Raw genomic sequence first — 26,049 nt, forward strand, 5'->3', positions numbered from 1 at the left:
GAATTGTGTGTTTATTCATCAATCTTTGTGCCTTTATTTATAGTAATAAGGTGGAAATAAACTTATTCTCCAAGTAATACAAAGTTTATTAGGATATATCTTCTAGATCCCAAATGATTCCTATTTTATCTCTACTTAGGATTTACACAATCACAATGTTGATAAGAACGTATGTCACACCAAATATAACCATTTAAAGCTCAAAATTAATAGAAAAATAACATTTAACAATTTGGTTAGACAAACACAAAATTTAACATAAGAATTTAGATAACATATCAGCCATCAATTTTAATTTAATTCTAATAATTTGACATTTTCCATTGAATACGGCCTTACATCTGTTAGCTATCTTCACTTGAACATCCAAAAGTAACTCTTTATTAATTTATTTCGTTTGACGGTTGATAGTAAGTTAATACATTATAAAAAAAATATTAACAGATTAAAAGCCAAGTTGAAAGTTTGAAAATAACAGTGAGAAGAATGTTGGGGTAACATTGGTGATTAGTTTCCTTAAACATAAATATCTGAATTTGGTGAGGTCCAATGGAATCACTGAAATTTAAAATTATGGAAGAAAACGACGTGTTGGGATAAAGAAATGCCATCACTTTTATGAAAGTTCTGCCTCACTAAATAATTCAAAGTTTGCAATTTGATTCTTTTTTCCTAGACCCTTCTTTAGGGATATTTTAGAGTATTTTTAAAAGAAATATAAAAAAGTCCACATTAATAATAGGAAGATTATATTCACACATCCCAAATTATTTCTCCCACACCTTCTTAATTTTTTAATATTTTTCTATGAAGTGTGAGTGGTGTGTAAAAAATATTAAAATTAAAAGGATGTGGGAGAAGTAATTTGAGGTATGTGAATATAATTTCTCTAATAATAACAGTTTCTAATACAAATGTAAATTTTTGACATGATATGAATTTGCAGCAATAGAATTGTTGTCAAACTTGACGAATGAGGATCTTTTCGAGATCATCGTGTTCTTTCATGATACATCGTGCGGTCAGAAATTATTTTAAATTATTTTATTTAAAATTAAACATGAATAATACCTGATAAAAAGTAGTCACACGATAGATGATAAACAGACATAATTTGAGAATTCCCGAGATCCTTCAAAAGATCCTCGTTCAAACTTGACAATATCTTCCAATAATTTTTATTAATTTTTTTATTGGTTAAAACATTGATTTATTCTAAAAAAATTTATTTCAATTATAATTTGATTGTATTATATATTACAATTTAAAATATGAGTTCAAAATAGACAAAAATAAAAAGTGTAGATCCGGGATCAGAAAATATCTGTGAGTAGGGCCCCAAAAATGAGGTGGTATCTGGATCATAGAAAATTCCAAGGGTATAATTGGGCAAGTCAGAATCGGATCACTTGGATGAGGTCCATTGAATATAGCTCTTTCTAGGACTAACTCGATGAGAATTCATGCATTGCATCATTACAACTAAAAGCAACTTCATCTCATCAACAGGAAAATGGGTAGTTGTAAAACCGGAGAGGCTTTTTAGTCAAAATAATTTTTGAGATTTGTATAACACGTTATTTTGATATTTGAGATTTAAAATCAATAAAAGTGGTCTCTGAGATTGTCCACCATCAATCATTTTGGTTATTCTGTGCAAAATTATATTAAATAATGATCAAAACAACAAATATACCATCAACTTAATAAATAATGGGTCAAAATAATTTGACAAAAATTAAGGGTATTTTAGTTATTCTATTCTTATTTAATGAATTTTTTTCAAGGAATGACCAAAATGATTGATGGTGGACAAACTCATGAACCAATTCTATTGATTTCAAATCTCATGATCAAAATGAGGAGTTATGCAAATCTTATTGACCATTTTGGCTAAAAAATCATTCAAAGATCAAATCTATGCACGCATTTTGCATGCGGCTTATTTGTGACATTGATTATTAATTGACATGTGTTAAGTTTATAATAATAAAAGTAAGGAGGGCTAAGTTTATAACCCGTGTTAATCAATGATAGAGACAACAGAGAAGCAACATACACAAATTGAGTGTAGAAAATTTGAACTCATCACTTCAATATTTTTTTTTTTAACAAAGGATAAGGTTATTATACTAAATTCATCTAATCTATAAAGAGGAGATTCAAACTTGAATGCAAATAATGTAGCACACTGCAATAATCAACTTGGTTAAAGCTCAGAACTACAAGATCCTTTGTATTGGCTGAGAAAGCTAGCCACATTACCTTTGCACGCATTTCTTTTATTTTTTTCTCATTTTTTCACATAATGCAATGTAACTTTAAACCATCTATCTTTTTAAATTCTTTATAAAAATTGATCATATCTTGTAAAATATCTTTATAAAAATGGATCTATCGAAAATCATGTGATCATCTAATTATTCTTAACCACATAAAGTTATAAACATTGTTTTGGCTAAATATTATGTTACCACATAGTTAATTATGTTACCACATAGTTAATTAAATGAGTTGATAGCATTGATAATTGCAAGCCAACAGATATGCATTCATCAAAGTTTGGCGGTGCCACTTGTCACAAAAATAATGAGTGCACAAATGGATAAGTGATTTTCTCTGCTAGAACAAATGGACAAGTGAAGCCCCCCAAAATGAATGAGAATCCCCTCCGGATCTTCAAATCGTATCCGTTTATTGTACATCATGCGATCAATTTTCGTTAAATACTATTTATATTTTATTTTAAATAATTTTTGACCGTACGATGTACGATGAATAAGCATAATTTGAGAATCTCCGGAATCCTTGTTACCCCAAAATAACTTCATTTTTTGTCCTCTTATCCAGTTTGTCAACAACAAATGGAGGCGTAACGTGAGCGAGGCCAATTGGTCAGAACAATGTGCCTGCCCACCTTACATTCTAAGTTCAAATCCTCCTCCCCTCGGTTAGAACATCGCACCGGTCAAAATAATGTGTCGTTGGTATCAAATTCAATTTGACACAGCATCCATACAACTAGTTAATGTGATACAAATTTCAAACATGTATCCATTCTGATAGACAAAACTGAATTAACCTGTTAATGTACAACGAAAGTTTGTACCAAAGGGGGATCTCTCTATATGTTAAAACAACAAATCTCCGAAAAATAGGGGGAGCGGGGATAAATGTTTAGCTTAAGAATGATGGATTTTACAATAGTTATACATCAAAGGCGTATTTGGGGTGGTGTCATAAAAGAAATAGCACCCAAGATCATATCAACTTTGAGCTGACCTTTTTATTCATGTCTTCGTGTAATAAGCACGTGTTGCCGAATCTAATCTTGAATAGTAACGACGTCTTCCGTTGCAGATCACGTGCATGAAGAAAATAAGAATACGCGGTGCAGTACAAAATTTAGATTTCCTGCTTCGGATCACCCTCCGGTATCACAGTGTCTTGCAGGTCAATTCTACCTGCAATTGCAGGAAGCAGAAAGAGTAAGGTAAAATTTAGCCAGCTGTTGTGTTCCAGGAACTAAAAAAATTATAATTATCGGATGCCGGAGTCTTGAATTATTGGATAACAGATGAAACTGCCTATAGATAATGATGCTATAACTCTATGCCAATACACTGAGAGTTGAGATAAAAGATGTAACTGCAAGAAAACCGTACCTAACAAGGAAATCAGAGAAGGGGACTTTGAAGATCCATTTGATCTCATATCTGTACCTACAACGTATGGCCCAAGTATAAGGCTAGGCATAAATTTTGAAAGAGGCACAAAGAATAATGTGACATCTCCATGAAATATGATTCATTTTCTCATGTCAGAAGCAGACCTGAACTTTCAAGCGATTTAAGGACATCGGATTTCTTAAAGGTGTATCCAATGAAATTGGTATCTTTTGATGTTAACATCTGCAATGCCAAACAAGCTAAATCAGGTAAGGCTTCATACTGATACAGCACTGATTAGAATAGAGAACTAAAACAATCCCCTCTCATAAAATGCTTTGTAGCGTGCTGGCAGGGGTAACGGGGGACGCTATTGGACATGTGAAGAAAATGCTTTACTTAAAGGGAAAACAAAATTTAAAGAGCATAACAGAGATTTCAGCATCTTGGTCCCAACACGAGAATATGAATAGGGAATATGAAGTTTACCTTCCGCCAAGGTCCCACTGTTGGCATTGTAGATGGCGGTCCCTCTACCTATATAATGGGGCAAAAAAGAGGGAAGGAAGTTAACAACAATATTTGGTTCTGATTCAACAAAAATATGCTTAAAGACATGGACCCAAAAGATAGTGCCAGGCCTCCTAAGGAAATACAAATGTGCAAAGAATATCAGGCATATCTATATCTTCATCGGTTCATCTTAAAAAAGTTTAAATTTTGTCCCACTAAAGGATAAGATTCCAAATCAATATCAGTGAACTCACTTCAGGAAACTTCTCGAAATTCTGAGTGTCCAAGTCTCCGATGACTCTGGGTTTATATGCAGCTTCGCCTTCATACAGCCTGTCCCACTGAGTAGATCTGAACCATGGATGGGCCTGAGAAACATTAGCTTTATAAGTGAACAAATATCAAACAAGAATATATTACAACATTAACATTCATGAGTAAAATAATTTAAGAACAATCCATTGCATTTGTTTACTTATGTATAGTACAATAACTATTTCAGCACACCCCACCATGTGATTACTTTCAGGTTTAATTTCTACATTATAGCAGTTATTTCAAAAACAGTAGTTCCTTGAAATTTCATGTGATACTCATACAGAACATCATTAGTTCTTTGAAACCTGGTAACTTACCTTAATTTCTTCTGCTCCATGAGTCCCAAGCCTTGACTCAACATCACATAACAAGTGACAGATCAGATCCTTTGCTTCTTCCGAGATTTTGGGTTCGTCAGGGAATTTCAGGTATGTCCTCCAATTGATTATCTACAGAAAACAGTAATGTTGTCTAACTCTGCTGCAATTATAAAGGATTGTTTCAAATATCTAAGAAATACAATCACGATATTACCTTGCGGCATGTGATCCTTGGGTCATCAGAGTAGAAGGGAGGATAGCCTACAAGCATCTCATACATAATTGCCCCTAAGGACCACCAATCACACTCTATTCCATAGCCTTTCTTGAGCAACACCTCAGGTGCCATATAGTCAAGAGTTCCAACGGTTGAATAAGCCTAAACAAGATGGATGTTTTTAGTAACTCAGAACAATTACAATTAGTCACTCAATAACTACGAAGTGAAGAAGTTACAAATTTCAAATAGTCTGCATAAAAAAGTGCATCACTGCTTGATATGTCAGCATACTTAATTCAATATTTTGGATGAGTATTTCAAGAAGAATTGAAAAGAAAATCGGATTAAATTACCAAGGCACGGCGATTTCGTTTCCATTGTTGTAACTGTTCTTTTGGCATCAACCAAGGAACCTTATCACAACCAGACTGTCCTTCAGTTTCAGATATAGATTCCTGGGAGGTCAAATCATCATTTTCCAGCAACAATGTTGAATACTTGTCATCCAGAGGTTTACACAAGCCAAAATCTGAAAGCTTCAAATGGCCATTTTTATCCAGTATCAGGTTATCTGGTTTTATGTCCCTATATGAAGAACAAGGTCACGTAGATGTAAGTTTAACTGTTTTGACTCCGAAACAAGTACTTTTTCAAATAACATGGAGTTTCGTGTGTTTTTATGTGTTCCTTTTGTGTCTGTGTACGTTAACGGTAAGAACCTGCTAGAGAACCCAAATGTGTCCACATCCAAATCACCTTTATATTGAACTAAAATACTATCGAACCAAAAACCAAGTGGAAAGGAGAAAAAACTTGTTGCTATTGACTAAAATTTGAAACGGTACACAACTGTCACACCTATGAATGTAGTTGTGTTGATGGATTGAGTGAATAGCCAGAATACTCTCTGCCATGTAGAAACGAGCAACATCTTCAGAAAGAGTATCTTCTCTCATCAGTAATGTCATAATATCACCACCAGGTAAGTACTCCATGATAAGGTACAAGAAATCAGAATCTTGAAACGAATAATGAAGTTTTACAATGCACCGACTATCAACCTCCGCAAGCAAGTTCCTCTCAGAACGCACATGCTCAACCTAAAATGCAAAAAGACAATATATCATGACGCACAATGATATGGTAATATTGTATCGAAAGACAATATATCATGACGGACAATGATATGGTAATATCATACAATATCAAGACAAGTATCATGTTAGCGTAACATGATTGTATTAAAATAAATATAGATCAATTCTTAGGGTACTCAGTTTTCTAATTAGAACCAATACTTTATAGAACTGCTTCGTATACAAGGAGCTAATGGGTACAGCAGCAAAGATAGTCTTCTCCTATACCGCAAGGAATAAGATTTTAGAGATACAGTTCTTAAAATTTTAAACAGTCACCTGTCCGCGACTAAGCATCTCTGATTTCTTCAGTTTCTTCATGGCATAAATCTCTCCTGTACCTTTAGCACGACATAACCTTACCTGCAATTATTAAACACAAAAGAATGGTACCATATTTTAACGACAGGCAGTATATTTCATTCTATATAGGTAGGTCAAAACATATAAGTAACCAATAATTTTTTCTTCAGCATATACCCATAATTATCAAAGCTATGCAAGTACCCATAAAGCTTATACAAGAGCTATTTGAACTGGAGAGATTCTCCTTTGCCAATAAGGGAAAACCGAAGTAGTTCTGTGAAATATGATAATTCACATACCTCACCAAATGCACCTTTGCCAATCACAGTTAATTGCTCAAAATCATCAATGCCAATTTTACGTCTTTGCATCCTCATATATTCTGTTTCTCGGCGTTCCAAATTCCTCATCATCTCCTCTTCTTCCTCACTCGGTATCTGATCTTCTTGTACTTTCCTTTGAAGCGCTCGACGTCTATAACAAAAAAATTGTCTAATCTCAGTAACAACACATTTTCAATTCCTTCATGTTCAGCACTAACTCAAACCGCTCCATAAATGCGAACAACAAGTAAACTAAAGTTCACAGCTAAATCGAGTAATCGTATCAGAATTAGTTCTTCCAGTTGCTCGAGTTTTCGAAAATGCCATACAGATAACATAAATAGCAAAAGAAAAACTGAAACTATCATTAATATGGAAAAGATTGATTGAAACAAAAGGGAAAAATTAAGCATTTCAAAAATCGAGCTTAAACACACAAATGCAGTATTAGCAGAACTGTGTGCACGAATCGAAGACGAAGTTCGAGATTTCTAATTGGAATCACAATCAATACAAATTTTGAAACTTTTGACGAATTAAAAAATAAAAAAATGCGCAAAGTACCTCTCTTTGCGATCCTGCAGACCTTGAAGGTAGTTCTTGTAGTGATTCTCAATGAACTGCTTTGCCGCCACAGCCTTCTGCCTCGTGACCGGCGACGAAACCGACACGTCGGGACCCGACTCGAAGCCGCCGACCCGATCCGGCTTCAAGTTAAGAGCACCGAGCCTCATCGTCCCATCGCCGCCGTCCATCTCCACCGACGAACCCGATCAAAACGGTTCAAAAGCTCAACATTTCAGCGGCGGAGAAGAGAAGCTTCCGGTGGCAGGAATTCGAGGAGAGATCTAGCGCACCAAGTGCTTGCGAAAATGACAGAGTAAGAGTTCAGAAGGGATACTAGGGAGTCTGCACTGGCACATGCGTGAGACGGTGAGAGTACAAAATTTATAAATAATATTCACTATTTATACATGCTTGGCTGGATAAATTAATTAATTACTTAATAAATAATCTGGTTTTGTTTTATTTCGATGGATTTAATAGGGAATGGAGTGCAATCGACTCCACCGTATTCCTCGCATGAACTGGAATCTTAGCGGCAGGATTTTTAATTTTTATTTTATTAAATTTCGTTTCTGACTTTTTAGAGAGAGAGAGAAAGAGGAGAGAGAGAGAGAGAGAGAGGAAAAGGTGAGTGTACAGACGACTGGGTGTGTCGGCGGAGATCTGTACGTTGAAAAGCAAAGGCTGAATCTGAAAATAGCTGGACTGTACTGGTTTTGATCGGGTTTTGGGCTGGACTTGGAGTGGAAAACCATTTTGTACTTGGAATGATGTGACGGTGGTGCGCCAATTATGTAAAAATGACTTGCTTGGTACGGGTACAAAACTTTCATACTTGCTTTGCATTAGTAATACAACGATGAGTTTTTTTGCATATGAGGTTGTATTGCTAGCACATGATGCTACGGTGAACAGTGAACTTGTATTTTGTAAGTTGCTCTAATTACACTCAATCGTATATTTTCTTTATAGTTAATGACAAAACAAACCAATGACAATGCGATAAAAATGATTCAAATCTACTTTGAAAGAAATTTAAACGCAAAGACACCATACTTATTAATTGGTCAACAAACTTAACCTACATTTGCCCACTATTGTACGTTAAAATTAACTAAAATTTGAGTGGCATAACATGACAAGTGCACTTGGAAACATATGGGATTGCTTAGGAACGTTCCACTTGTTGATCGAAGTGTTGGTTCGTTTACTTGCGAAATTTGCTTCGACACATATGGTGCTGGTGGTGGAGATCATAGAATGAGCTCCGGTTTCTGTGGCCATTTTTTTTTGTAGAGCATGTTGGGCAGCTTATGTAAGTGAATCGATTGGCAAAGATGGTGTTGGATGTTTGTCTCTAAAATGTCCTCATCTGTGCTGTGGCGCTGCTGTTGGCGAAGATTTGGTCCTCTCTGTGTTGGCAACCAAAGGCAATGGTGATGCCGATAAGGCTAAGTATTCGCGGTACCTTCTGAGGTCTTATGTGGAAGATAGTAACGGGAAGAGAAAGTGGTGCCCTGCTCCCGGTTGCAACTGTGCTGTAGACTTTATTGGTGGCTACGGAACTTGTGATGTTTCATGCCTCTGCTCTTACAGATTTTGTTCAAATTATAACGAGGAAGGTCTGAGTCCCGTGAACTGCGATATTGTGGCAAAGTGGATGATGTTGAAGAACAAAGATGAGTTGGAAAATATAGAATGCGTTGATAATATAGATTGGATTACTGAAAACACACAGCCGCGTCCAAAGTGCGAGCGAAATATCAAAAAAGACCGAGGATGTAACCAAGTTTCGCGAGCATGCTTTTGGGAGGAGGCTGGCAGACCTCAAAATTCAAGTGGCTGGATTCATTAAGATCGCCCGGTGCTCTTATTTAGCAGCTAGCAGTTACAGGGTTTACAAACAATCCTGCCTGAAATAAACTGAAACCAAACAACGGAACTGACTTTGGCCGGATATGAAAATCATTGAAAGGGAAGAATGCGGAAACATGTAAATTCACATTCGCCGGCAACAAGTCGTGTGCCACTGACTGAGCTTACAATTTTGTTTAATCAGCTAAAGTAAGGTACGTGTTTCTGGAACAATGATGCTTAGAATTCCGGTAGCTCTAGGCTAAGTGTCTCCACATTTTTGTGTCGGTTAACATTGCTCGTAGTCGCGTGTAGCTCAAGTCCTGCAGATGCTTACGCACTATACGTGCAACTATAACCAAATATGCCAACGAACAAGCAAGACCAGAAATTTGAAATAGGCCAGAGAAAGGACCAGGACCTATTCCTACTGGACCACCATTCAAGTTGTTTGAAGAATTACAGTTAGGAGATGACAGCCCGGCCAGCATTTGCTTTTCCAATTTTTCGATTTGTCCATTCTCAGTTGCCTCTAGCATTGCCTCCGAGATGTCAATAGCCAGAGGAGAACCCTTTGGAAAAACCTGCGGCAGACAACGAGAAAAAAATGACTTACTCAGTTACCTCTAGCATTACTATCCCTTCAAAAGGATTTTATGTGCACAGCATGATCCGTAAATATGGTTCATGTCAGCTATGCAGAAACAAATTAAACACGACTATACAATGTTTAAAGAAGGGAGAGGAGAAACACACAAATCCAAAACCGCTAGGCTTGTAAACAGGCCCTGTTGTCACGTAGCCCTTGCAGTATTTTGCGAGGAAGACTTTAGCATGAGGCACAACAAAGAAAGCCGCTGCAATATCTTGCTTCTCAAAGGCATTTGGGTAGTCACCTATGGAGGTAATACTTTTGATGTTTTCGGGTCTAAAATCTAAAACATCGGTCAAATATCTAACAATAAAAGAGTTGCCATTACAACCAACGGTTGCATTCATTTTATGAAGTGTGCCAATATCAAGCATGGACGGGTGGACTTGAGAGAGAGTCATCATGGAGGTGAGGCTTGCAGTGAAAGTGGCCGTTACAGCAAGAATCACAACCAACCATGGAGCCAGAACCAACCGAGCCCAATTGTTATGAACTTGTTCCCCTGCATATATACGAAAGCATGTTAGGCTGTACGCAATGGAGGGACTCCGACAAAGCAGTATGAATGTTTTCGTTTTTTATGAGAGTACTTACTGTGTGCAAAGAAGAGGACGGTGACAGAGAACCAAAGCATTGCCCCAATTCCCTTTATTTCGGGGTTGTCTCCATGTTCATTTTCAATTAACCAGACAACGAAACATACAGAAAGGTGTGTAACAAACAACATGAACCACATTTCTGTGGTGAAGGCACGCATGAACATCCATTTTTCCTTCAGCTTATCTGGTTTCACTGGAACAACCATCTCAAGCCCCGAGCTTATGTATGGCTGTGTGAATTCAACATAATGATACCGATCAGATATGACTTCGAAATCACCAACAGCTGCATCAAAGCTCTGCTTTAAATAGATTAAAATGGTCATCAGTGTCTATAGAATAGAGCCCTAGGAAAACAGCGTTAATACGAAAAACCAGAAGAAAATAATCTCTACCTTATTGTAGACCAGTTTCACCATTTCATCATACGAGCCATTGAAGGGAACTAGCTCGTAAGGCAACTGATAAGGGAGATATTCGACAGCTGCTTTAAACACATCGATTGAAAATCCCGAGATGCGTGTTTCATTCGTGCCAGGACCATGTCTTACGTCCACAAACTGCTTGAATGCACCCCTTGCAGGAACCCCTATCTTTAAGGGTCGATCCACATTGACCGGAGTCCACCAATTTGGGGTTGTTTGTAAGCCACCAGGCCAATAGGTTGAACCCAAAACTTCAGAAAAACCATTATCCATCCCCTTTTCCATCAAGCTCTTTGAGAAACCGTATCTTGGCGACCAGAATGCCATCTCTCTGTAGCTTCTCCCAACCACATTAATGATTTGAAACGTCGGTGGTTGTGATAGCATACCGTTCTTGAATTCTAGCATGCCACTAAGACCTAGGGAAGCAGTAGACAAAATTTTTTGAGACAATTCTTCTGAGGTAGCATTTCCATGTTGCAATATTGTCACCGCTCGAGTAATGGCCCCAATTGCATCATAAGCTCGGAGAGCGAAGATACTAGGACTAGAAGTTTCTTCTTCGTCAGGGTACTGTAGTCCGTATATCCTGCGAAATCTGGTTTTGAACTGTCTGAATGATGCGGTTGTTTCGAAAAAATTGGTTTTAATACCAATAATACCTTGCATATTATACTTGACAGAAATGTTAACAGAATCGAGAAGGCTTGCAATCTCATCTGTGACAATCCACGCATAGCCCTTGTCCATCATGCCCATCTGCTTCACTTTTTCGAAGAAAAAGACAGCTGACTGCAAAGAGAATTGCATGACTATGAAGACCCTATTGTTCTTGCTTCTCAACTTCTTTAGCTCTTCTTCAACGAAGGCATCCGAGTTAGAGAGAGAAGACAAGGATGGGAAATCTCGGTGGTGTTCAATCTCTGAGTTGACCGAGCTAAGTGAATGAGAGAGGAGAGCTATGATCCCTGAAGTGGAAGAAAATTCATTGTTGTGCTCGTAAACTGCAGTCACCTTTCGCCATTGGAAATGACCAACTAAGGCTGCAACGCATTGCATGTGAAAGACGATATCGTTAGCTATTTGGATGAAAATTGGCCTTTGAGGTGACGCTGATCGCGGCATCGTTGCAGTGGAAGTAAGGGATATGATGGGAACAATACTCTCGGTGATATTATCAATCTCAGAGATAAGAGCTGCTTCCTGCACGGTCAGTCCTCCGACAATGGCCACAACCTGTTTGCTGCTGAGGAGATTGATTGCTGCAAAACAAAAACAAACCGCTGATATCGGCATTCAAATATAAGGTTACAAATTGGTACTGCGAATATAAATTTACCTGCAGCCGTTGCTCGAGCTGAGTTCCCTAGAGAATCTTTCAGGTGCAAATCCACTTTAGCGCAGGTCGACTTAAAAAGATCTTGGACAGCCATTTCCATGGCGATTTTTTGTTCCTTACCCACGCGAGAGCTGAGATCGATGACACAACCGATTCTTGCAGTTATCTGTTGAGTTAGTTGACATTTTTCCTCTCTTCCATTAGCCTTGGCTGAACTCACAAACAATAGCAATACCAGAAAGAAGGAAAGACCACGAAGCATTCTTGCTTTTCGTTGTTAGTCCTTCCGAAATATACAGCATTCATGGTATTTAGAGCTTGATGACTTGACTTTAGGCACAGCAGGAATCATGAAAAATTCAAAGTTGGGGGATTTTTCTGAAATTTATATTTTATCGTATTTGTTTTACATAACATTTCAACGACGATTTTCTCCTAACTTGTTTTTATGGTTTTCTGGGGTGCAATATTTTATGAAAGTCAACACTCAACAGATCAATGGGACTAATAAGCCTCCCCAAGTAGGAGGCACATACCCTAAAGTCATAGCAAGATACAAAGAATATTACCGGACAAATGAGAATAACATGTATTATACAATGCAAAGAATTCCCCACTTGTTTCAAGTCCTCAACTAAAAAAGTACACCATAGGTCTTGGACTTTGTGAGAATGCGAAGATAAAGTCTCACGTCACTGAGAGACCAAACCATATAAGGGCTTATAAGAAGTTGGGCTACTCCTTATACTGCCAATTGATTTTAGGAGCTTTTAGATCCAGGTCCAAAAATGTAGAGTGTTTTTAGGAGTGAGTCTAGTTATCTAATTATATGTTTTTATTTCTTTTATACTCATTTTACGTTTTCTAAAAATATTAAAAATCAATTAAAATCTTCTAATATTATGCATTTTCCAACTCCAAAAGAATATATTTAATATCTTATAACAAAAAAACTAATATACTAACATAAATTTATCTGCAAAACATTATACCCTAACTCAAGTAACAAATATATGAATGTATATAATACCTATACGTGAGATATGAAACCTAATTAAAAGGTAAAAAAACATAACATACCTACAAGCAAGACACATTAATCTGTGACAGGTTGATTATAAAAAAAGAATCTGTCATATAGGTAGATAAATATAATTAACCTGTGATATAGGTTGATTATTAAAATTAAAAATAAAATCTATAAATGGGGTTTAAAGTAGGAGGAAGAACGAGAAATAACAAAAAGATAAATAAAAAGAAATAAGCAAAGAGATAATTGGGAAGAAATTTGATTTTTATAATAAATCTTATCATTGAACAAATAACTATTGATAATTAGATAATTAAATATAACAAATTGGACTTATTTTAATAAATTGGACTATTCATACTATTGGCTCAAAAAATTGGACTTATATCAAGTTTCCCCTTGATTTTATGGTATAACCTCAACTTTCTTTAGACTTTGACCCGATTGAAGCTTTGATCCTTGAACTAAAAATCCGTGAGAATAAGTGTCTTAACTACCTACATTTACATCACACGAATAGCATTTGACTCAGAATAATATATGTAGATTCTCGGAAACAGATTTGAAGATAAACTTGATGTCGTATATGATAGCGACATGATGAATTGTTAAATGGGAGACGAAGTATTAATTCTCAGGTAAAAATCGGTGTGATATCGAAGCCAAATAAATTGTATCATCTCGGAATGCCATGGCAGCTTCCTGCATAATGTTAATGTCTCACAAATATATATATATATATATATATATATATATATATATATTCGTGTATATGTCTATATGCAGATTCTGAGAAATTCATACCACCAAGGTCTATGCTCAAAATAAATTGACAACTTACCAGGCAAAATTTATTAAAATTTAACTTAATTTAGCTATTGTGGTAGAGCTTAGAAGTTAAAAATCATGCTTTAATTACAGCAGTAGCTTAGTAGCTACGGCACTGCAATGGCCTCTCTCCCTCTCTCTCCTTCCCCTTACTACGAACCGCGCCCGTCTTTATGGGCTGCAGACTGGGCCGGACGGTGGCAGTAGAATCGAAAACCGCCCAATATGCGTAGACTGATAGATACTGCCCAATATGGCACTTACACATAATCCAAAGAGCTCCGCACATGTTTGACTGTTTGAGGTCTTCCAATCTAAATTGAACACACAAGCTTTGGTCTCCTTAATTTTCTTAGATTGCACTTAATACAGATGGTTCTTCTAAAGAAAATCCGCATCGTGCTGCATGTGGAGGGTCCCAATTGTTTTTTTTTTTTTTTTGGATAATAAAAAGATAAGTTTTGAAAAGGTTGCATGTAGTTAAAGTAAATGCATTTCATGTTTTTGCCACTCAACTTTTAGACACACTTTTGTATGCCGATGCATTGAACTGAATAATGATATAAATTTACAAGAGACTTGATTAGTCGATTAAGAGCATGCCATTGACTGAGCTACAAATCGGTAGCTCTAGGCTAAGTGTCTCCACATTTTTTTGTCGATTAACATTGCTCATAGTCGCGTGTAGCTCAAGTCTCGCAGATGCTTACCCGCGGTACGTGCAACTACAACCAAAATTGCCAATGAACAAGCAAGACTAGAAATTAGAAATAGGCCAGAGAAAGGACCAGGACCTATTCCCATTGGACCACCATTCAATTTGTTTGTACAGTTTGGAGAGGACAGCCCGGTCAGCATTTCTTCTTCCAATTTTTCAACTTGTCCATTCTCAGTTACCTCTAGTATTGCCTCCGAGATGTCAATCTCCAGATGAGAACCCTTCGGAAAAACCTGCAGCAGACAACGAGATTACCTCCAGCATTACCATCCTTTCAAAAGGATTATATGTAGACAATGATCCGTATGGTACATGTAACGATACACAGAAACAAATTAAAATGACTACATGATGTTTAAGGAAGGGAGGGGAGAAAGAAACACAGAAATCCAAAACCGCTAGGCTTGTAAACACGTCTGGTTTTTGTGTAGCCCGTGCAGTATTTTGCGAGGAAGGCTTTAGCATGAGGCACGACAAAGAAAGCTACTGCAATATCTTGCTTCTCAAAGGCATTTGGGTAGTCACCTAAGAAGGCTATGCCCTTGATGTTTTCGGGCCTAAAATCTAAAACATCGGTCAAATATCTAACAATAAAAGAGTTGCCATTACAACCAACGGTTGCATTCATTTTTTGAAGAGTTTCAATATCAAGCACAGATGGTTGGACTTGAGAGAGAGTGTCATCGTGGAGGTGTGAAAGTGGCCGTTACAACTAGAATCACAACCAACTATGGAGCCAGAACCAACCGAGCCCAATTGTTATGAACTCGCTCTCCTGTATATGTATTAAAACATGTTAGGCTGTATGCGATCGAGGGACTGCGACAAGCAGTATGAATGTTTTCGTTTTCTATGACAGTACTTACTGTGTGCAAAGAAGAGGACGGTGACAGAGAACCAAAGCATTGCCCCAGTGCCCTTTAATTTGGGGTTGTCTCCATTATTTTCAATTTACCAGACGGTCAAACATACAGAAAGGTGTGTAACAAACAGTAGGAACCACATTTCTTTGGTGAAGGCATGCATGAACATCGATTTTTCCTTGAGCTTCTCTGGCTTCACGGTAACAACCATCTCAAGCCCCGAGCTTATGTTCAACATAATGATACCGATCAGATATGACTTTGAAATCACCCACAGCTGCATCAAAGCTCTGCTTTAGATAGATTAAAATGGTCATCAGTGTAGTGTTAATACGAGAAACCAGAAGAAAGAGATTCTCTACCTTTTTTTACACCAGTATCACCATTTCATCCTACGAGCCATTGAAGGGAATGGACACGTAAGGCAACTGATAAGGAAGATGTTGGACAGCTGCTTTAAACACATCGATTGAAAATCCTGAGATGCGTGTCTCATTCTTGTCAGGGTAATATCTTACGTTCACAAACTGCTTGAATGCACCCCTGGCAGGAACCCCTATTTTTAAGGGCCGAACCACATTAACCGGAGCACAGCATTTTGGGGTTGTTTGTAAGCCACCAGGCCAATAGATTGGCCCCAAAACTTCAGAAAAACCAGTAGCCATCCCCTTTTTCATCAAGTTCTTTGAGAAACCGTATCTTGGCGACCAGAATGCCATCTCTCTGTAGTTTTTTCCAGCCACGTTAATGATTTTAAATGTCAGTGGTTGTGATAGCATACCATTCTTGAATTCTAGCATGCTACTGAGACCTCGTGAAGCAGTAGACAAAATATTTTGAGACAATTCTTTTGAGGTAGCATTTCACTCTTGCAATATTGTCACTGCTCGAGTAATGGCCGCAACTGCATCATAAGCTCAGAGAGTGAAGATACTAGGACTAGATGTTTCTTCTTCGTCAGGGTACTGTAGTCCGTATATCCTGCGAAATCTGGTTTTGAATTGTCTGAATGACTCGTTGTTTCGACAAAATTGGCTTTAACACCAATAACACCTTGCACATTATACTTGACAGAGGTGTTAACAGAATCGAGAAGGCTTGCAATCTCATCTGTGACTACGCATAGCCTTTGTCCATCATGCCCATCTCCTTCACTTTTTCGAAGAAAATGACTGCTGACTGCAAAGAGAATTTCATGACTATGAAGACCCTATTTCTCTTGCGTCTCAACTTCTTTAGCTCTTGTTCAACAAAGGCATCCGAGTTAGAGAGTGAAGACAAGGATGGGAAGTCTCGGTGGTGTTTAATCGTTGACTTGACCAATCTAAGTGAATCAGAGAGGAGAGTTTTGATCCCTGAAGTGGAGAAAAACTCATTGTTGTTCTCGTAAACTGCAGTCACCTTTCGCCATTGGAAATGACCAACTAAGGCTGCAACGCATTGCGTGTGGAAGACGATATTGTTAGCTATTTGGATGAAAATTGGGCTTTGAAATGACACTGATCGTGGGCTCGCTGCAGTGGAAGTAAGGGATATGATGGGAAAAATATTCTCGGTGGTATTATCAATCTCAGAGATAAGATCTGCTTCCTGCATGGTCAGTCTTCTGACAATGGCCACAACTTCTTTGCTGATGAGGAGATTGATCGCTGCAAAACAAAAACGAATTGCTGATATTGTGATGCAAATATAAGGTTGCAAAATTAGTACTGCAAACGTAAATTTACCTGCAGCTGTTGCTCGAGCTGAGTTCCCCAACTAAGAAACTACAGCGTGGGTCCTTGGACTTTGTCCCGATTAGAGCTTTCGTCCTTGAACTAAAAATCCGTGAGTATAGTTGCCTTAACTACCCAATTCTGGCTGCGTTTGTACCGGACTGCTACTTGCTAACCTCTCAGAATAATATATACATATATATATATATATACTGCATATGTAATTATGTATATGTGTATCTGCAGATTCTGAGAAATTCATACCACCAAGGTCCATGCTACCAAAGAAATTGACAACTGACCACGCAAAAGTCCTTAAAATTTAACTTAATCTAGCTATGGTGCTAGAGCTGAGAAGTTAAAAATCATACTTTAATTACAGCAGTAGCTTAGTAGCTACGGCAGTGCAATGGCCTCTCTCCTCCCTCGCTCTCCTTCCTTGTACTACGAACCGTGCTCGTCTTTTTGGGCTGAAGACTGGGCTGGACGGTGGCAGCAGAATCGAAAGCCGGTGGTATTGGACAGCTGAAATTGTTGCTTTGCATAGACTGATAGATAATGCCAAATATGCTACTTATATATATAATGCAAAGAGCTCCACACATGGTTGAGGTCTCCAAATTTCAACTCTAGGCCTTCCTACTTTACTTTTTAATCTCGATACGAGTAGTATCTTTAATCTAAACCAATCTAGATTGAGCATAGGTTAATTTGAACTCGCATAGAAAGAGCACATTCTTTTTAGTCAATGCGATTACCTTAAGAGAAATAGAAATATAAGATAAGTAGATATATATATGCGTGGTAACATATTTCCAAGAGAATTGTTATGGCTAGGTGACTATGACCGTCAATTTGTGGGAGCGCACAATACATCAACGGTTAGAACTCAACAGGCGCCAACACATGCACCTTGACCGAAGCACAATCCAAGCTCAAATAGTGTTTTTATATTGGGCTTGGGCTCTTGGCCCAAAACCTGAAGCGAGGTGGAGAGTAGAGAACCTCGCAAGCATTTCCTTGTTTATCTGCTAAAGCTCTACAGGGGCTGACTGTAACTGATGATGGGTCTGCAAGCCTTCAACTTTGAAGAACTATGAGAAAAAGTGATTACCAAAAAAGCACCTTTTAGTCACAGCAACTAGCAACTAGTACCTCTGGGCGCGCAGCCATGGCATCTCTCTCCAGATCACCGCCGCTCCTCCACCACCACATAAACTCCCTCACCCTCCAGCTCTGCCCCCTAACTCTATCCTTCCCTTTCCTCAAAGCGAAGTCGCCCCACCCCCGCCTCTGCTCCCTGAAGACGGGAGCCGACGGGGGAAGCAGAATTGGGAGGCCCGAGACGCCGGGGCCCGACCCGGAACTGCTCCGGAAGCCGGTGGTGTCGTCTGGAAAGGACATGGATGGGAATTCGGAGGAAGATGAGGGAGAAGACGGGAAGTGGGTCGATTGGGAGGATAAGATTTTGGAGGAGACGGTTCCGCTGGTAGGGTTTGTGAGGATGATTCTTCATTCGGGGAAGTATGAGAGTGGAGATAGATTGAGTCCTGAGCATCAGAAGACTGTTCTCCAAAGGCTGCTTCCGTTTCATCCTGAAGCTAAGAAGAAGATCGGTTCTGGGATCGATTATATCACGGTAAATTCTGTTTCTTTGTTCAATTGTCGCAGATTAAGCTGCTTTTGGATTAAGCTGGTTTTCAATTCTGGGGTTTAGTGTTTTGGTGCCAATTTTGGTTATTGGATGTTGGTCTTGAATCTTGATTGCCCATTTTAGTGTTTTAGTGTTTTGGTGCTTTTGAATTAAGCTGCTTTACAATTCCGTGGATCGATTACCCGATTGCCCATTTTTTGTATGATCTCTATGACTTTCGTTTGTAGAAGTGCTTTTGAGTGAGAGGATTTTGGCAACTGAGCATCTAGAGAAACATGAATAGTATCTTTTTGGATATGCCTGTTGCTGGATAGCTTCTGCTAGCTGATTGTCATTTCTGTTTTGGCATTGATCAGACTTGATTGCTTTCGGGTTTTGACTACTTTTTAAATTTAATTTTGATTCAAGTCTGACTCATAAAGCATCATCCATCTTTTATCCTCCAAACTCAGCTACGAGAACTTGGGTATGGCGGCCACGATTGTGATCTTCTTCCTTCGTCATATTTTAGTATCGCTTCCCCTCCAAACACCCGCACTCCAATGTGGGAGTGTTTTACACTCCACTTATTGTGGAAGGGGGTTGGAGCTCAATCTCTCTAGTTCCCCTTAGATATCTAGTTATCTGTATTGTTTCAGATATGGCTTTTACCTGAGAACGATAAGTAACAATTCTTACTTGTTGATATATGGTGTTTAGAAGGAATATAATGAACTGACCAAAGAAATGCTAATCCACCCCTAGTATCCCGAAAGGATCGCAGTGCATGTAGAAGCATATATGCTTCCAAAATGATGGAACTTGGCTTCAGATAGTCGTTTTTGAAATTTAAAACCAAATACGAAAAACTTTTTCTGCATCCAACGCTTTATCAAAGATGAGTGATTTGGGGTTTTTCTCAAGCATGCTATATTTGTATTAAAAGTAAATCTGCTTCTTAAGTGATGCGTTTTTCTCGTTTTGGGTTGACAGGTTGGTTATCACCCGGATTTTGAAAGCTCAAGATGTTTGTTCATTGTTCAAAAGGACGGAACACTAGTCGACTTTTCATATTGGAAATGCATAAAGGGGCTGATAAGGAAGAATTATCCTTTATACGCAGACAGCTTCATTCTCAGACATTTCCGAAAGCGCAGACGCGGTTTATGAAGCTAGATTTGTCGAATCGTCTGACTTCGTATAACTGTATGTCAAAGAAAATTTTTTGTTCGTTCCGCATTGCTTGCTATGTGTCAATTTTAAATTGTTACAGAGTAAGATGTTGGAAAGTAGTAGTAATAGATATGGTAGATTCTTTCAAGGTACATGATGCGACTTTAGTAAAAATGCGGGAGTAAATGCTGTGATGAATAAAATTGTGTTGGCTTGCTATTATTCTCTCGGCATTTTAGCTAAAATAGCTCCTGACATTGGCATAACTCCTCACTGTAATCCGGAGATTTGAAACTAATAAAAGTGGTCCCTAAATTTTCCACAGTCAATCGTTTTGTTCCTTTTGTGAATCTCTTTTAAATAAGGACCAAAATGATAGAAATACCCTCAATTCGATAAATGGTTGAACCAAAATGAGTTGACAAATTTTGAGAGTATTTTTATTATTTTATTCTTATTTAATAGATATTTTACAGAAGTACCAAAATGATTGACGGTAGACAAATTTAAGGACTAGTTTTATTGATTTTAACCAAAATGAAGAGTTATGCCAATCTCAGGAACCATGAATCCTTCAAGTACAAAACATTATTGTGCTTGTGGGCGAGTGGCTTCCCGCTATTGATGCTTGATGCAGAGGGGGCAAACACTTGCACCAATGGTTGGGAGTCAATTCACGCCACATACAATATTGGGTTCCATCCATTGATGCAGTGGGTCCTTTGGGATTCCAAACGTGTTCAATTGGTAAAATTTCTTCCACTTGTATTATGACATATGAAGTATTACTTTAATATCCGATGCTTGAGAGACATAAAAGGCATTAAAAGTTTGAAGGAACCCAATCAAATGAAGAAACGAATCACCAAATGGGTTTTTGCAAGAATCACGTTGCCCGATTACTTGGCTACTTCCAAGTCAAGAATCACGTGCCCCTTTACTTGCCTAATTCCAAATCTTTTTATATACTAAATATATAAAAATCTCATTTTGTATAAAATACTGAGATATTTTCAGAACATATATCCGAGCAAGAACCTGCAGGCCGACGAGAATTAATTACATCAAAACCGATCATCTTTGTAAGTTTCTTCCACAAAAACTTATATAATTATGTGTCAAACATGTTCTTATCTCTTATTCTGTCAATTACCTGTATAATATAAATATAGAGAATTTTTATTAGTACTCCAAAAAGTTCATTCTACACTCTTGTATATTTTTCTTTCTAATTATAAAAAGTTTGGAATGCAAAATGACATTTTTGGAGTGCCAATAATAATTATATATATATATATATACACACACACACACATATATATTGGCAAATCAGAAATGTGTTAAGCTATAGCACTTTGAAAATTCACTGTAAATTTGAGGGAAAAAGTCTTACATAAAGTATATTAGAGCTGCAGGGAGTAGTAGGAGTTATAATTCTATTTTCCCCCTGTTTAAAGCAGATTTTCAATTAATCGACACGGAGTTGGAACGCGAATGAAATGGAAGCATATAGTTTGAGAAATGAAAATGAAGAGTTAGCATTCTCGATTCAAGGAAAACTTAAGCCGCAGTCCCCGTTACGCGGTCATCATTCCATATTTAGAGTCCCTAATGTGCTGCGTAATGATTACGAAAGAGTTTATGTTCCACGTTTGATCTCAATTGGACCATTGCACCGTGGATCGAATTTGCAAACCATGGAAGGAATTAAATTGTGGTATTTGCATGGCCTGCTTCAGCGAGATCAGACTCGAAAAACTGGTTTAAAGCACTTTGTCGAAGCTATTAGAGGTATAGAAGAAGATTGCCGGAAAAGCTATGAAGAAAAAGTTGATATGAGCAGTGATGGTTTTGTGGAAATGCTGGTGGTTGATGGATGCTTCATTATCGAACTCTTCAGGAAGTCTTCAGGAGAGGTGCAAACCGAGGACGAAGATCCTGTGTTCCACAAGTCATGGATGCGCACGGCGCTTATAAATGACTTGCTTCTTCTTGAAAACCAGCTTCCTTGGAGAGTTATTGACCGTTTATTTGATCTCACGCGGGAAACCAGTACAGGTAACGATAACCATACTCGTTCTCGTTCACTTCCTGAGATTACTCTACAATATTTTCGGGAGCATAGCTTGGGGATGCATCTGTTAGACCAAGACAGACTTATCAAGCATCCACCTCAAGTTCAAACTCTTCAGTTGGATATACAGCATCCACGGGCCAATGGACCATCGGGAAGCAAACATTTACTCGACTTCATAAGAAACTCTCTGATCGGATCGTATGGATCAGATGACGCGCATGAGCCCTTATGGTGGTCCCCGATTCCCTCTGTGACAGAGCTTGCAGGATCAGGAGTCATGCTTGCTAGGGGTCGAAAAAATGATGACATGCTCAACATAACCTTCGAAGATGGAGTGTTGCGAATTCCACCAATAAGGGTTCATAAGAACGGAGAATCGCTGTTTAGAAATCTCGTCGCTTATGAACAGTGTGAAACAATAACCGGTGTGAGTAAATATGCCTCTTATGCTGTGTTGTTGGATCACCTTATTAAGTCCAAGGAAGATGTAGAGCTTCTTATCAAGAGAGGAGTTATAGAAAATTTTGTGGGCGATGACATGGCCTGGCTCTTGAATAATCTTTCCAATGGTATCATCGTTTACAATTTTTCTTACGCAAGACTCTACAAGGATCTGAATAAATTTTGTGGGACACCCTGGAACAAGTGGCGTGCTCAGTTAGAAGTTTATTTCAGAAATCCCCTGGAATTGATTAATCTTTACATTACTGTCGGGGTTGTTACAGTTTTGACATTGATACAAACAGTTTATTCCATTCTGTCATACAACAAGCAGCAGCAGTAGACCGGCTTCCAGTTCGCAATGTTGCTTTTTCCCAGTTAATGTCATGCTCATGCAGTGTTGATGAGAAATCTCTGTTTGTATTTGTTTCAATGTTATCTCCTGTTAAGTTCGCTTGGTTTGTATTTGTTTTCATGTATTCCAATCAAATGAGGATTCACACTGAAGACGCACTCCCATTCAGCTATGAAATAATTCGAAATTATCTTTCTTAAGCATAAGTTAGATTCGTTCTCAGACATTTCCGAAAGCTCGGACGCAGTTTATGAAGCTAGATTTGTCGAATCATCCGACTTTGTATAACTTGTACGTCAAGGAAATATTGCTTGTTATATGTCAATTTTAAATTATTAAGAGCAAGATGTTGGAAAGTATAAGTAGATATGGTAAATTCTTATTATTCACTCCAATAATTTGAATTTACAAAATTATTCATAAAATCATCCAGTCCCAACTCACTTTCTAATCTCTTGTTTCTGTGCGAATTCCCACGGTGTGCATAGGCTATGAAATAATCTTGGTTAAAATGGACCAAGAAATCTTAAAAAGCTTGTGGTTATGATTTTGTTCCTCCGGTTAGTAACTTAAAGAGGAGTTGCCTAGGAAAGTCGTTTACACACGTGAGTGGCTTCTAGTCACTGATGCTGTGATGCAACATGACTAACACTTGCATCAATGATCACTCACGCACATGCGCGACTATCCTAACACATTTCGTCACTTCAAACTATGTTTCATAGTTTCCACAGTGATTTGGAGTTACAATGGGAGTGACTCACATGATGAACTAGGTTGAATCGAACTGTAAAAATGGAGTCAGTTTTGGCCCTGGTTTTGTCACACAAATCATAGTTCCATTGCACTTGGTCCATTTTCCCCTCTCTTCACTCTCTTCCCACTTTGCTTTCACCACGTCCTTCCCAGTTCCCACCTCTCTCTCTCTCTCCCCATTCTCTTCCCCTCCTCTCTTTTCCGAACCGAACAGAACCGATCATACCAAACTAATACCGAATTAAGTCAATTATATTATTCATTTTGGTTCTTAATTTTAAAGGTAAAGCAAACCGAATTGTATCCACCCGTACTCTGAAATGCTGTTGCTTTTTACACAAAAGACAATAAATGGGAGGCAGTATCAAAACTAATCTTGCTCAAAATTGGAAACATTGAGATTATTATTATTATTATTTTTACAAGAAAAAGGAAAAGAAATGTGAATGAAAAGCATATATAACGGCATTTTAACGAGATTATGTAGCAGAAGAAAACAGATTGGTCGTATCGCCGTCAATAACCAACAGCTGTCCCGTATCATTATCGTTATCTAGTGCTCCAAATTCAGCGACAAGGATATCAAGCATTATGCGATTAATTAGAGAGCACTCAAAAGCCATTCAATCTTTAACCTACACTTTCAGTTTCGTGTCACTGCCGGGGTGATCCCCAACTGATATCTGCCAAGTGCCAAGCAAACGAGACGTCGCGTCGACGAGTGCTATAACAACCATCACATCACCTCTCGGTTGTAGCTAAATGTGTCAACTTCAGCTATTTCCGATTGGATTGGGTCTAACTCTCTTGTTACGACATGAGAAAATACGAAAACGATTACAAGATTGATTTTCTCCGAGCAAACATGAATGTTTACAATCTACTTATTTGACCCTTTTTGTTCTATCTTAAAGGAGTCGATTCATATCTTGTAATGTTGCATGATGATTACAACAATATGTTTTCTTACTCACTATGTTTAATCATCCAACAATATGTCTTTTTATTTGATAATCTTAGATAACTAAACAATAATCTAATCAGAGCCTTATGGTCTAGGCAAATTGATATCTTTGGCTCAAAATTGAATCTAGCAACATTTTTGGTATTAATTAACGTCAGAGTTTAAGTTATTGTTGACATGTATTAAGTTGTATAAATGGCAAAATTCTAGTGGAACACCACTCAACGCCAACGGTGCTACCGCACTACTGTATAATTTTTCCTCTTAACATCCATACATATTAGATATACTTAGAGGGTAAATTGGAAACCTCTTCTTTGCGATCATTGATTCATTATATAACATCGTAAGATAAGCATTACATAGCATTCCCAAATGCAAATGTCATCTTCTCTCTATTCCTTTCGAGTTGTGGCGCATCAATCAAATTCTGAATCTTATCACACCAAAAAAACCAACTGCTGCTTTGTGTTCCCACAACTATATCCAATGCCATTTTCGGCCAAGAAATAATTGGATGGGATGAGGTTTTCAACTTTGAAGAGCTCTTACCAGTCACTATAGTAAGAACTACAAGTGCCGCGCAGGCATCCATTGAACACACACGTACGCATTGTGCAGTTATGCACTCACATCTGCGAAAGCATTAGCAATACTTCTCTAGAATGTTTCATTTGTTTTTTATCCTCCAGAATTGGTGGTTTTTTGTAGGGAACGTGGCACCATACCATGTACAGAGATAACTTGCTATTAAAAACCGAACCTTTTTTGGGCAAAGACTCCGACCACTACTAAAAAGTAAGTAAATTTAAAGTACAACTACTACTACCAATTAGAGGATGTTAATTAAAATAAGTAGCACCTGGAGAATTCCTTTTGAGTCTTTGACTGCGATAGACGCATATGTGACAGATGAATGACTTCTGAGTTTCCAAGTCTTTAGTTTTCCATTTTAGTATTTTCTGCTATGTAATTCATAGTCATACTGCTTGGAAACGCGTTTATAATTGTTTGATAGACGAGTTTAATCTTCGATATTAACAAGAAAAGCTTATATGTAAAATGAAGTAATGAATCATTATATCATCCGTAACATTTGTTTTATAATAAGATATATATTATCATCAGAAGTGATTTCTGCATTATCGTCATAAGTAATTTCTGCGTCGTGGCAGAAATCATTTATCTTAATCATAACTTGTTGAGCTGTGTTCCGAGAATTCACATGCACTTAGTTCATCATGTTTTAAAACTAA

At 37.8% G+C, this 26,049-nt stretch overlaps 4 protein-coding genes and 1 pseudogene across 4 annotated transcripts; 2 read left to right on the top strand and 3 right to left on the bottom strand.

Annotated features, from left to right (window-relative positions):
• Nucleotides 1-3,040: 3,040 nt before the first annotated feature.
• LOC137737754 (uncharacterized) lies at nucleotides 3,041-8,184 on the bottom strand. The gene is made up of 12 exons (XM_068477310.2): nucleotides 7,369-8,184; nucleotides 6,781-6,955; nucleotides 6,455-6,538; nucleotides 5,898-6,139; nucleotides 5,393-5,624; nucleotides 5,034-5,198; nucleotides 4,817-4,948; nucleotides 4,436-4,549; nucleotides 4,158-4,205; nucleotides 3,833-3,911; nucleotides 3,666-3,722; nucleotides 3,041-3,464 (listed from the first exon to the last, which is right to left on the bottom strand). Exons 1-12 carry the CDS (start codon nucleotides 7,557-7,559, stop codon nucleotides 3,406-3,408), a joined length of 1,578 nt encoding a protein of 525 aa, XP_068333411.1. The 5' UTR covers nucleotides 7,560-8,184; the 3' UTR covers nucleotides 3,041-3,405.
• Nucleotides 8,185-9,175: 991 nt separating this feature from the next.
• On the bottom strand, nucleotides 9,176-12,606 carry LOC137733575 (glutamate receptor 2.9-like). Its single transcript, XM_068472711.2, has 5 exons — nucleotides 12,241-12,606; nucleotides 10,872-12,163; nucleotides 10,472-10,775; nucleotides 9,982-10,379; nucleotides 9,176-9,809 (listed from the first exon to the last, which is right to left on the bottom strand). Exons 1-5 carry the CDS (start codon nucleotides 12,500-12,502, stop codon nucleotides 9,483-9,485), a joined length of 2,583 nt encoding a protein of 860 aa, XP_068328812.1. The 5' UTR covers nucleotides 12,503-12,606; the 3' UTR covers nucleotides 9,176-9,482.
• A 2,083-nt stretch (nucleotides 12,607-14,689) lies between these two features.
• Nucleotides 14,690-17,939, bottom strand: LOC137714911 (glutamate receptor 2.1-like; annotated as a pseudogene).
• Nucleotides 17,940-18,431: 492 nt separating this feature from the next.
• On the top strand, nucleotides 18,432-20,529 carry LOC137708395 (protein DCL, chloroplastic). Its single transcript, XM_068447460.2, has 2 exons — nucleotides 18,432-19,033; nucleotides 20,021-20,529. The coding sequence occupies exons 1-2, from the start codon at nucleotides 18,566-18,568 to the stop codon at nucleotides 20,195-20,197; spliced, it is 645 nt and encodes a 214-aa protein (XP_068303561.1). The 5' UTR covers nucleotides 18,432-18,565; the 3' UTR covers nucleotides 20,198-20,529.
• A 601-nt stretch (nucleotides 20,530-21,130) lies between these two features.
• Nucleotides 21,131-23,279, top strand: LOC137743763 (UPF0481 protein At3g47200-like). Its single transcript, XM_068483995.2, has 2 exons — nucleotides 21,131-21,282; nucleotides 21,661-23,279. Exon 2 carries the CDS (start codon nucleotides 21,700-21,702, stop codon nucleotides 23,059-23,061), a length of 1,362 nt encoding a protein of 453 aa, XP_068340096.1. The 5' UTR covers nucleotides 21,131-21,282; nucleotides 21,661-21,699; the 3' UTR covers nucleotides 23,062-23,279.
• Nucleotides 23,280-26,049: the final 2,770 nt, after the last annotated feature.

The sequence above is a fragment of the Pyrus communis genome, chromosome 15 (genome assembly GCF_041283825.1).
Source record: "Pyrus communis isolate YQ-2024b chromosome 15, ASM4128382v1, whole genome shotgun sequence".
NCBI classification, from domain to species: Eukaryota; Viridiplantae; Streptophyta; class Magnoliopsida; order Rosales; family Rosaceae; genus Pyrus; species Pyrus communis.

Bases quoted from the DNA above. Each gene is read 5' to 3' on its own strand.
- LOC137737754 (XM_068477310.2), bottom strand. From the start codon at position 7,559: ATGGACGGCGGCGATGGGACGATGAGGCTCGGTGCTCTTAACTTGAAG. The intron at 6,140-6,454 runs GTGACTGTTTAA...TTTGCATTTTAG, and splicing joins AGATGCTTAGTCGCGGACAG to GTTGAGCATGTGCGTTCTGA. The intron at 5,625-5,897 runs GTGTGACAGTTG...TTCTTCATATAG, and splicing joins CAACACAACTACATTCATAG to GGACATAAAACCAGATAACC.
- LOC137733575 (XM_068472711.2), bottom strand. From the start codon at position 12,502: ATGCTTCGTGGTCTTTCCTTCTTTCTGGTATTGCTATTGTTTGTGAGT. The intron at 12,164-12,240 runs GTAAATTTATAT...TTTGTTTTGCAG, and splicing joins AGCTCGAGCAACGGCTGCAG to CAATCAATCTCCTCAGCAGC. The intron at 10,776-10,871 runs GTAGAGATTATT...TATTTAAAGCAG, and splicing joins TGAAACTGGTCTACAATAAG to AGCTTTGATGCAGCTGTTGG.
- LOC137708395 (XM_068447460.2), top strand. From the start codon at position 18,566: ATGGCATCTCTCTCCAGATCACCGCCGCTCCTCCACCACCACATAAAC. The intron at 19,034-20,020 runs GTAAATTCTGTT...TTGGGTTGACAG, and splicing joins CTGGGATCGATTATATCACG to GTTGGTTATCACCCGGATTT.
- LOC137743763 (XM_068483995.2), top strand. From the start codon at position 21,700: ATGGAAGCATATAGTTTGAGAAATGAAAATGAAGAGTTAGCATTCTCG.